Source organism: Chaetodon trifascialis, chromosome 18 (assembly GCF_039877785.1).
Source record: "Chaetodon trifascialis isolate fChaTrf1 chromosome 18, fChaTrf1.hap1, whole genome shotgun sequence".
Taxonomy (NCBI): domain Eukaryota; kingdom Metazoa; phylum Chordata; class Actinopteri; order Chaetodontiformes; family Chaetodontidae; genus Chaetodon; species Chaetodon trifascialis.
In genome coordinates this window covers 23,890,001-23,902,438 of record NC_092073.1, presented here as the reverse complement: position 1 = coordinate 23,902,438, position 12,438 = coordinate 23,890,001, and the positions used below count along the sequence as shown (strand labels likewise).

Here is a 12,438-nt window from a genome sequence, read left to right as displayed (position 1 = left end):
CTTAAATCGAACATTAATGTGCAGGAGTTTGGTCTAATGTTGAGTGACACACAGGAAGCAGCCAGTTCTCAGTCATGTATGTCCAACATCACACGCACACAACAGCGAGGAGACATGATCGGGAGAAAAGAGAAGATAAAATGAGCCAATCAGAGGAGGAGGAGGGGAAAGAGGGATGAAGAGAGGCGTCATCAATGCACCCTTTTATCATCATCATCATCATCATCATCATCATCATCATCATCATCATCATCATCATCATCATCGTCTCCATGAGTCTTTAATGAGTCCCTTTGGCTCCGTGTTACATGTATGTTTTATCAACACGCACAGAGGTGAAAAAGTCAGTGTTTCTGAAGTTCAATCATCAAGAGAAAGAAAGAAAGAAAGAAAGAAAGAAGGATCGTCAGCGCTGGACTGTGCCTCATTTACTGTTCTGAAGTACATCTCTGAGGTGTTTGTATGTGATTCTGTCATTTCCTGTTGCTTCGTCTCAGAGGAAAACGTAACAAATGAGTCGTTAGTTTCTTCACTGCTGTCGACAGCAGTCTGTCCCGTTAGCTAATGTTAGCTAGCTGGACGACCTCAGCCTGAAATGAGGGATCGGCGCATGTTGTTTTTATAGAAACGTGGCCACACAGCAGCATCCCTGACGCTACATCCAGCTACAACGGCTAACATCACACCAGACGGACTGAAACCCGGCGATCGTCCAGTAAGACCCGCGGCATCGGGTTTTCCGGGCCTGGTGTGTGATCGCTGGTGGTTTCAGCGGTGAAGTTCAGGCTGGTCTCTTTGCAGAGAGAATTTGCCACCATTATCGTGTCGGGGGTGTACATTTCCCTCAGCACCAATGCTAACAAGGAGCTACGCTAGCTCTATGGCTCCATCACTGAACATCAGATGGTCCATCCCGATGGTTTTTTCACTGTAGCCGACGACTTACCCAAGCTAGCCTGAAGACTGCAGCACCAAACTTCTACCAACTGTACAGGGGACAGTACACTGGACTTCATGTACACCAACAGCAGGGTTAAGCCGTTCCCTGCCCCCATCTGGGCTCCTCAGACCACTGCCACCATCAGGCCAGAAACGCTCCATCAGGACCATCAACACCTCAGCCCTGCAGGACTGGACCATGTTCACACTCACATGTAGAGGAGGACAGACTGTGAGGACGTCACTGATGTGAAGTCCATCACCACACCGGACAGGAAGCCGTGTCAGACGGTGGACGTCCACGCCCTGCAGAGAGCGTGAGACGCCGCCGGTAGAGATTTTAGCCTCAGTCAGAGACAGCGAAGTCGCTCTGCTCGTCAGACGCCGCAGGTTAACCCTCTGATCTTGTTTCTCTCTTCAGGTCCGGCCGTTCGCTTCAGCAGCTTCACCCCCTACGAGCCGACGCCCCCTCCTGTGATTGGCCAGCACACCGTGCAGGTGCTGCGAGACACCTTGTCCTACAGCGACGACGTCATCAAAACACTGCTGGATTCACGGGCAGTGACCCAGAGCGAAGTGCCCTGATTGGCTGAAAGAGCTGGGGAAGCGCGACCAACAAGCATTGGAATCAGAATGAGAATGAGAATCAGTTATTGATTGAATCCTTTATTGATCCCCGAGGGGAAATTGTTTTAGTTGCAGTGCTCCTTACAAGAATAGAATTAGAATAAAATTTGAAAAGAAAGAGAGAGAACTATATATCTAAAAGCAAGTATAAAAACAAAATATTTATATTGGGAATATATAAAACAAAATATACAACAGAATACAAAACAACATATATACTGAGAAAAAATAAACAGTATATACAAACGGATCTGCAAAGTTCAGTTGGTCAAATATGTAACAGACAGTGAAAGTCCAAGGGCCATTCAGAGGGAGGAGGTGTGCAGGTCGATGTCCACAGGCAGGAATGACTTCCTGCAGCGTTCAGTCCTGAGTTTAGGTGGGACGAGTCTCTCGCTGAACGTCCTCCTGTGTCTGACCAGCACAGCATGAAGTGGCTGTGAGACATTGTCCATGGTAGTCCTTAGCTTCTTCAGCGTCCTCCTCTCTGAGAGTCACACTCCATCCCCACAACGTCACTGGTCTTGATCAGTTGAGTCTGTTGGCGTCCGCCGTCCTCAGCCTGCTGTCCCAGCATGCAACAGCTTAGAGAATATAACTACCAACCACAGACTCATAGAAGATCCTGAGCATAGTCCATAGTCCATGAAGCCGCTGAGTCAGCATTAGCTGTTTTATCACCATTATTACTACACTATTACAAAGCTGCTGAATAACGACCAATCACAGCCTGAATGTCACAGAGTGTCATCAAAAACTGAAGTTTACTGTGAACTGAAGAATCAGACAAAATCACTTTTTACTGAAAATGATCTGAAACTGTTCTGCTGCTTTTAGACTTTGTGGGACAATTAACAGTCCAAGAAATGAATCAGCAGGAATGAAACTGAAAGGTCACATGATCGTTTTGCACTCAAGATGTTTTTATGAGCAGCTGCTTTTAAATAAAACTGTCACCTTTTAATTTTACGAGTACAAACGTCAGTTTCTCTGAGTCGACCAATGATGATGATTCATGACAACTTCCTGTTGAGAAGAATTGACAGTCGTCACTTCCTGCTTTCGTTCTGATTGTGTTGTTGCGTTCAAGGACCCCCATGTGACCTCCTTCATAGTCAGTGTAGGGCAAGTTACTTTCAAATGTAATCTATCACTAGTTACTTTTTCAAATTTTCATTTTAACATTATGCAGGTTAAGCCCTCGGCAATGTCTCGCAGGCGTGACGGCGACCTGAGGCATTCAGACGGATGTCTGCCGAACGTGTCTGTGTCCTCGTCCTCTGTGTGGACACTTGAGAGGTTTGATGTTGCTGAGAGCCGCTGAACATTTACTTCAGTTTGCAGCAAATTCAAGAATATTACAGAAATGCAAAGTGCACACGTGTCGTCAGTCTGTCACCTTTCAGCTCCATCAGTCGATGGTGTCCTTGAACGCACCATTAGGGAGTCACGGCTGAATCACCTCAGCTGAACGAGTCTGAGTGAAGAGGCCTGAACTGCTCTGACCAGGCGGGTGATGAGGAGTCGTTTCCAGGCTCATTTCAGGTCTGATCATGTGACTTCCTGTCAGAGACGTGTCCATGCGCTCACGTTACGTCATTGATCTGTGGTTGGAAAAAACTCAACCTGCCGTTGGCGGTGAAGTCTCGCTCCCCCGGGGGGCGCTGCTGGAAGCGAGGACTGTGTCGCTGATGTGGTGGGAGGAGGAGAGGCGGGCTGACAGCTTGACGGATGGTGGAGAAATCTTCTGGAAGGAAGTGGATGAATCAAATCGACGTGATGTTTACTGAATTTGAGAAAATGTGACGCATCTGGACGGCGGCGGTGTCGCCGGGGGAGGCGCAGACTGACATGTTTGTTTGAGTTTTGGGGGAGGCTCAGTTGTGATTGATGGTGAACCGGGGACTTACTGTAGTCTCACTGTCCAACAAGCAGCAAGGCTGCAGGTCAGATGTGGTTTTGTGAGAGGAGTGATACCTCTGACACAGCAGCTCTGGAGGGAGGTGGAGCACACTGCAGCTCAGCAACACATCAGTGCCGTCGCCGGCGTGGAGGCCTCAGTGCTCGTCCTTCATCCCGGTTGTTTGTGTTGGTCGGCACTGCAGAGGGTAACATCACAGATGAAGGTGAAGATGAGGAGGTCAGAGACAGAGAATGTGTGGTTTTACTCAATAACAACTAAACTCAGTCACTCCAGTCACGTCCTGTTTGTTCCTTCCTCCCAGAGTTTCAGCCACATCGTGGTCTTCATCAGTCCCGAGACCTCCTGAACCGAGGAAGAGGAGGAGCACACCGACGAGCACACCTGCAGACAGAACAGAGCAGGTAGTCATGAGGATGTGATGAACAGGTCAGTGACGCTCGGCTGCTCGAAACGTAGAGCTCATGAGCGACAGACGCTGATTATTAACGAGAGTTATGTCAAAGTGAAGCACGACGGCGAGCGTCTCAGGTGAGCGCCGCTTCCTCCAGCCACGACGACCCTCTGCCGTCACAGAAGATGTATTTATATTGAGGCCGTTTCCTGTGTGAGAACATGCGCAACTGCCATGTTTTCTGTGATTTGGCTGTAAACTGGACGCTGAAGCAGCGTCTGGTCTGCGTGAGGACGGCGGCAGACTCGAGCTGGACACGACGTCAAGATGCTGACTGGTCCAGAGAGATGTCAATCAAATGTGTGTGTGCCTTCTGGAGTTATGGTGGATTAAAAATGTGGCTCTGAGGACTGCCTGAATGTTTCACTGGACTGGACCATCTGGACCTTCACCAACAAAACCAATCGATTTGTCATCGATCGGTGGAAAATATGAGACTTCATCGTTTTGTGGTTGGATTGTACCTGCTGCTGTGATTGTGTCTGTTGTGTCGGTTAAGTGTGTGTGTGTGTGTGTGTGTGTGTGTGTGTGTGTGTGTGTGTGTGTGTGTGTGTGTGTGTGTGTGTGTGTGTTGGAGGTGATAGGGTGTGACTTCCTGCTCTGTGTCTCATCTCTCTGGAGGTGATGATGGGAAGAAGCAGCGTTCATCACACTTCATATACAAAGACACACACACACACACACACACACACACACACACACACACACACACTTGTATAATGGCTGCCGTGTCTGTGACATCACCTGAACCTCACACACATCCCACAGAAACAGCGTGAAGACGAGCGCTCCTTCCTCTCCTGCACAGTCTTTGCAAATCAATCAAATCACGTTGCTTCCAAACTTTTCAGAAAGTCTGAACGAGATTTCCCGATCATTTCTGGATGATGATGATGAAGATGAAGAACACTCCTGCATCCCGGTCACTGATCCCAGGTCAGTGTGGACCACACGTCGTTCTCCGTCGTTCTCGTGACTCAAAAATAAAAGGGGTTCGTCTTCGTCATTGCGTGACTGAGACAGGACGCTCATGTCAGGTGAGGTGGATTAACAGGGTGTGTGTCGTCCTGAGAGGCTGAACCTGACGTACACACAAACGTCCTCACGTGAGAGACGTCAACGTGGTCCAAGTGGACAAACAGCAGCGTCTCCTCACTTTCATTCAGTGCTTCTTATTTATTGTTCCTTCATGTTGATGTTGTCTGAGTTATGATTTCCCTACGAGGCCATGAAAGACAGAGCCAGACCAGAACCACAGGGACAAGATGTCCACATAAATATCATGTCCACATACTTCTGGCCACATAACATACTTTAAATTGTCCCTCATCTGTTCTTACAGACTGAATCCTGCTTGTGTTTTCAGTGTAAGAGCCTGGTTTCCTTCCTGGACTTTGGTGGAAAAGTTTGAGAGCCAGTGAGCTCAGACTGAACCAGGAGGGACAGCAGCGTCCACACACTTTGGACATTTAACGGAGACATCTCTGCATGTGGACTGATGGACCTGAGACGCTTGACAGATGCTGCTGTCTGTCTGTCTGTCTGTCTGTCTGTCTGTCTGTCTGTCTGTCTGTCTGTCTGTCTGTGTCTCTCTCTCTCTCTATCTCTCTGTTCTTGTCATGCTCGGCCGCCCAGTTGGCTGCCTCTGTGTTGAACTCGGTGTGTGTGAGAGAGAAATTCGGATGTACGTAACTCACCAGCTCTTTAAGTGTCCCTTATTCCCCGACATCTGTTTTGTGTGTGTGTGTGTGTGTGTGTGTGTGCGCGCAGGAAGCTAAAGGGTTTGTGTCCAGCTTAATGTTGAACACAGACACAGTTATATGAGAGAGACAGAGACTAATATAACGTTTGGACACTGAGGTCACAGTCTGACTTCACATCAGTGGAGACAAATGATACTCTTATTTTGAAGGGTTACATTACACTGACTGTAGCAGCAGTGTGTTCACCTGTGAAGGTGCTCAGTGCCGCGTGGACTCTGGTCTTCAGGCAGAGCAGCTGTCAGTGCTGATGACGTCCTGCGATGCAGAGGATGAACCCTGCAGATGAGCCCTGAGACGCCAACGCCGCCACAGAAGGTTGTTCTTCATTGAGACTGATTGAGCTTTGATCTCATACGGTGTCCCGTCGCACTCAAAGACTCGACTTTGAACAGTTCAAACACGCTGCCGGACGTCTGATTGCGGTCTCGCAGGATCAGCTCAGCATCCAACCAGGTCATCCAACATGGCTGCCAGTGGAGAGGAGCGAGGAGGCGGAGTCACACCACCCCATGATCCTCCACACTTTGTCTCAGTTACACGAGGACGGAGGATGTGGCGTTCAGGGACCAACACGTTGAACTCAGCCGGATTATTCTGAATCAGAGCTCATTACACTGAGTGACGATGATGATAGGCAGACACACACACACACACTCACACACACACACACACACACACACACACACACACACACACACACACTCTCACACACACACACACACACACACACACACACACACACACACACACACACACACACACACACACACACTCGGGGCTCGGGACTCCCTCATATGACATCCAGCGGGAGTTTCTTTGGAAACCACTTCCTGATGTGGGCCGGATGGAGAGAGAGAGGCGCTGTGCAGCTGCAGCAGCTGGATTTGACATTAAAGCAGCCACGACCCACGATTCACTGCTCTGTACACCGGTAGCCAATAAGAAGGCAGCCTTCGCTCACGCACACACCTGTCACCTCTGGCCTGGACGGGACGTGTCCTCTCGGTTGCCTGGCAGCAGTGCCGCACTGGTCTTTTTTTCACTTCCTGTTGCTCCGTCATTCTGTCTGTCAGAGGAAACAAGATGAAGATGGATTCAGCAGAGACGCTCAGCTTTCACTCGCTCTGACCAGCCAATTGAGCAGCAGCGTCATCAGATGTCGTCAGGACAAAACTCCAGTTCAGATGCCGAAGAGACAAAGTGCCTCATGAATCAACCCGTCACATGATGTTTGAAGCCCCTCAGCAGAGCTCAGTTAGCATGCAGCATGGCGAAGACAACGCCAGGTAGCTTACAGGTGGGAACACCAGCCATTGCTGCCCTCTGCTGGTCGGGAGTATTGATACCTCCTGCAGTGATGAGGCTCCAGTGATCCATAGTTTGTCCCATAGCAACACTAATATGATACAGCTCTGAGTCCATTAATGAGAGAACATAAGCAGACATTTGAAAGTAATGTAAAAGTTACTTTCCATAGTGACTAGTTACTTTTATACAATTCAAAAAGTAACTCAGTTTCTGTTGACAGAAGTAACCAGTAACTCGAAGGTCACAGCATTCAGTGATGGTGCTGTTGGACAGAGAGAGAGACAGTCAGATGACAACCAGGTGACAGTCTGGTGACAGTCTGGTGATATCCAGGTCACAGGCAGGTGACAGGTGACAGTCAGGTGACATTCAGGTGGCAGTCAGGTGATATTCAGGTGACAGTCTGGTGACATTCAGGTGACAGTCAGGTGACAGTCTGGTGACATTCAGGTGGCAGTCAGGTGGCAGTCAGGTGATATTCAGGTGACAGTCTGGTGACATTCAGGTGGCAGTCAGGTGATATTCAGGTGACAGTCTGGTGACATTCAGGTGGCAGTCAGGTGATATTCAGGTGACAGTCTGGTGACATTCAGGTGGCAGTCAGGTGATATTCAGGTGACAGTCTGGTGATATCAAAGTCAATGTTGACAGAAGTAACTCGAAGGTCACAGCATTCAGTGATGGTGCTGTTGGACAGAGAGAGAGACAGTCAGATGACAACCAGGTGACAGTCTGGTGACAGTCTGGTGATATCCAGGTCACAGGCAGGTGACAGGTGACAGTCAGGTGACATTCAGGTGGCAGTCAGGTGATATTCAGGTGACAGTCTGGTGACAGTCAGGTGACAGTCTGGTGACATTCAGGTGGCAGTCAGGTGATATTCAGGTGACAGTCTGGTGACATTCAGGTGGCAGTCAGGTGATATTCAGGTGACAGTCTGGTGATATCAAAGTCAATGTTGACAGAAGTAACTCGAAGGTCACAACATTCAGTGATGGTGCTGTTGGACAGAGAGAGAGACAGATGACAACCAGGTGACAGTCTGGTGACAGTCTGGTGATATCCAGGTCACAGGCAGGTGACAGGTGACAGTCAGGTGACATTCAGGTGGCAGTCAGGTGATATTCAGGTGACAGTCTGGTGACAGTCAGGTGACAGTCTGGTGACATTCAGGTGGCAGTCAGGTGATATTCAGGTGACAGTCTGGTGACAGTTCGGTGACAGTCTGGTGACATTCAGGTGACTGTCAGGTGACAGCCAGGTGACTTAGCTGTGCGTTTACATGAACATGCAGAATCGCTGCGGGTTCATTCACTAACTGAGGACTCACCAGTATCAGTTCACACTGGTCCCACTGGACCAAAAGCAGGGTGACATCGCCCACCAGGTGTTGAACCTGTCAGACGTAAGAGCGGGAGGAAAGATGACAAAACAGACAGGAAGAGAAAAGAGGAAGAGTGGAAAACAAAGCCGAGTTATGAGTAACCCACCTGTTTCCGACAGAAACGCAGCAGCTCAGTGTGTCGGCTGTGAAACAGCTCAGCAGCCTCCAGCTGCTAAAATTAAAGTCTGATTCTCCTCAAACTGCTTCAGTTTCAACATGAGAGCCTGCAGCCGCCATCTGAAGCACATCGATGTCTTCACCCTCAGTGATTGATAGCGTGCAGTAAATTCACATCAGGGGTGTTTTTTTGAAGACTGAATGAAAAGCTTTCACAGCGCGGCCGATTGTAGAGAACGGATGAACTTCAGTCATTCAGGTCAAGAAAAGGAAAAACACAACCACAGATGAACGGGAGAAGCTTTGCTCCTGGTTTGAACTGTTGATCATGAAGCTATGTAGTATTGTTGATGTCAGTTTCACTGGAGGAAAGATTAACTACAGGTGTTGTTTGTCATCAGGTGTAGCCACTGCTTCATGAAGCTTAGTTTGAGATAAGAACATCCACCAACCACAGACTCTATTTTCTTTCTGTCTTTTCTGTCTTTAAAGTCCCTTGTTCTGTAGCATCGGCCGTGTCTGAGTCCAATTATAACCCTACGGTCTTTACGTCCCGCCCACTGTCCCCCTGTCCCGGTCTGAGCTCTGACAGCCAATCAGAAGTGCCGTTCTTTTGTCAAAGAATGCTGAGGTCATGACCTTTGTGAGCCCGGCTGGAGAGTCTGTCCCTGCTGAGGACGGTCACGTTTCTGCGCGTCCTCTCTGACTCTGCGGGGACTCAGACTAACACACATGTCCTCACCGATCACTGTGTCACTGCCGGATCACTGACCAGGAATCAGATTCAGACGCTGTTTCCAGTGAGACCTCGTTAATGTTTTTCTCTTATTGCACAACTTGCATGCATTCATGTAAAACTGAACCAGAGAGCACCTCTTCAGGCTGATTAGAGGACTACGTCTCAGCTGTAGGGACAAAGATGGCCGTCAGTGATGGTTTGTCAGTGCTCTCATTCACACATCCATGTTGAGGATGAGCTGTGATAATGTTCCTGGTCCTCTGACTTTGTCTCAGGCCTTTTGTCTCTCTAGGTCTGGTGTCCAACAACAAATTATCTGGAAGTTTCCGCCCGAGTGTTTGAAGCACACTGACCTCCAGAACATGAACAACACACATGAAACAAATTAGAGAGAGAACAAGTGAATGAACGAGGGAGGGGAGGGAGAGGTGGGGGAATGTGAGCAGAGGGTCATTTTGGGTAAACTGGGCCTCACACCATTCAAAGAAAACAACAGGGAGATGACAGACGGTCACACAGACGGGACACGAACCGGGCCAGGACGTCTGACTGTGGACGACCTCGCTGAGACACAAACAGTTGGACATGAGACATGGCTCGTGTCAGGTGACCTCACGAATGTTCATATTTCACATTTAAGGCTCATGAAACCTTTCGGGACCCGACACGTGTCACTCCGCGAGACATTCAGTCGACTCAGGTCTGTTGAACGGTCGCGTTTACGCTGCAGGTCTTCAATGGTCTGAAACGCTGAAACCTCAGATTGAGCTCACAGGAGCCCTACAACAGAAACAATGCAGCGTTCTGCCTGAACTGAGCCGAAGGAAACCAGCCAAGACCAGTTTAAATCTCTGCTGCCTCCATCAAATAATCAGAACTCTTCATTTGTTTACTGATTTCCCTGAGAAATGTGTCCCTTCAGGCAAACAAGTATTCAGGTGTGTTCGTCTTCTTGTGCACATTAATCATTAATGTGTGTAAAGTTTGTGAACTGCAGCCTGCGTATTAAACTGACATCAGGACGCAGTTTGAGGAGAATGCCCCCCCCCCCCCCCCCCACACGCCTAAATTCATTAAATGCAGGTAGAGTCACCTTCATGATCAGAGTAGCAACGTGTAGTCGTGGAGGAGATGGGACTTGATGACCATCATCATCCTAAACAGTGAAGACTCTTTTTCAGGCATTTACACCAACTGCAAACACTGCGTTTCCCAAACCCCAAACCGATGAACCAGTTGTGTTCTCAGCGGGTGGTTTGGCTGGTTTGTGACATCAGTCACAACACAAAAGCAAAGTCAGACAACTTCACAGTTATTGTCAATGTTTAAAATCCACGTCTACGTAGAAGAGAGACATGGCATCAGTTTCCCAGCAGACTTGAACAGAAGTTCTGGAAGGACGAGGACGTTTCACCGTCCTCGAGCAGCAGGTTGTTCTGAAGATGTCACCCTGAATGAATGACCTCGTAACACATAGATTTAAGGGTCAGGGGAGTTTTTTTAGGAAGACGTTTGACTAAAACAAGTGCGCTACGTGAGGTTGTGTTCGGCTCGGAGTCGCTCAGTGCGAATGCGAATAAAACAAATAAGAAACATCAAAGTCTCAGTGTCCTCTCAGACTCCATCAATCACAGACCATCTGGCACTGCTGTCACCCCGAGATGCTCCATCAGGCCGAAGACTCACTGAGATGATGGAAACAAGGCGGCGGCGGCGGCGGCGGCGGTCAGCAGCAGCCATCAGAAGTGAATGGGCCGAAAAGGCGAAGAAATGTGAGAATAATCCAGAACACATTGTTGAGTTGAAGCTAAGCCTAATGGAACACAGAGAGAGTTGGCTTATCTGATAGCATTAGCACGTTAGCCAGGACTCTAAACTGTCTCAAAGATCCAGTCTGGACCCGATGATTGTCCTCTCAGTCACCTCGAAACCTGTTCTCAAGAGTGAAATCTGCTATACAAGCAAAATGATTGACGTTTGCAGGAGACAGGAAGAAAATTCAGGCAGCAGATTTGACTTCAACGAAAATGATGAACGGACTCTGGAAGTGGTGCTGAAACTTTGTCCTGCATGTCTTTGAAGACATCTCCACCCACACTGGAAGAGAAACGTGAACTCTGCTGGCCTTTCTGGACCTCGAGGCAGCGCTACTCTGGACCTTTAGTGGCACGAAGTCCGCGCCTCGTTTCATGAGCTCATCAGCTGAACGTTGACATCGTTCGCTTCTGACCTCTTAACCAATTAACTGACAGCTGCCCACGACATCACCCGAAAGCTCCCGTGTTATATGAAAAGCTTTTTCTCTCCGGGTCGTGCAACAGAAAGCGAGTATTTGCATGCAAGACAGCAGTGAGATGCAATTAAATACAAATTTGTTCGGGTTGGGAATGAATTGATGCGAAGACGTGTCCCTGCAAGTTTAAAACGCTTCAACCTGAGCGAATCTGTGCTTTCTGAATCTGCCCCCTAAATGTAGACAGACGGGGGAAAATGAGAAAGACTGGAAGGAAACGACAGGACGACCTGGAGTCTGCTTCTGAGGTCAGTCACAAACGTGTCTGCTGCTAGCTAGCGTCCAGCTAACGTACCAGCTGGTGGGGGTGAATTAACGAGGCGGACATGCACCGCTTCCTGTCTGAACACACCTTCACTCTCGTGCGTTGTAGAAACAGATGTACAAGAGGCCTTCATCAGGGTTCGTCCTCTGGACACCATGAATACTACCACATACTGGACTTACTATAAAATCACCAACCAAGGTAAAGAGTCCTGAGAGCGGCGCCTGAGAAAAGCCCATCAAGTGTCCAAAACATGAAGGAGTTCAACCTCTTGGGAGCAGCAATGTGTCTGCAAAGGTCATGGAAGCATAATTATATTGTGAGCATGTTTGCGTCCTCATTCAGATCGTCAGGGGACGATGGACGTCCACAGCTGACTTCAGAGAGTTCAGCTGCTCAAAGGAACGCGTTGGACAGACTCAACATTTTTAATTAGTTTTTCAATTTGGGACAAGTGGTGTGAACTCGGAGCTCGGAGGACATGGCAGCGTGAGACAGTGGACACTGTGACAGAACACAGCCGGCAGTTTGAATAGAAAACAATAGAGGCTGTAACATGTAATGTCTAACAGATGTGTGTCCCATCAGAGTGTCCTGCGTTCTGTCCGCCTGTCAGACCACACTGAGG

The 12,438-nt window shown here is 48.7% G+C and overlaps 1 protein-coding gene and 1 pseudogene across 1 annotated transcript in view; one reads left to right on the top strand and one right to left on the bottom strand.

The window, feature by feature from the left end:
- sugct (succinyl-CoA:glutarate-CoA transferase) overlaps nucleotides 1-2,528 on the top strand; it is a 53,160-nt gene extending 50,632 nt beyond the window's left edge. The window contains exon 14 of the mRNA XM_070986636.1: nucleotides 1,361-2,528. Within this exon, the coding sequence (XP_070842737.1) occupies nucleotides 1,361-1,524 (164 nt within the window). The 3' untranslated portion in view covers nucleotides 1,525-2,528. The remainder of the gene's footprint in view (nucleotides 1-1,360) is intronic.
- Nucleotides 1-12,438, bottom strand: part of LOC139347145 (protein NLRC3-like) — a 100,279-nt pseudogene that overhangs the window by 56,111 nt on the left and 31,730 nt on the right.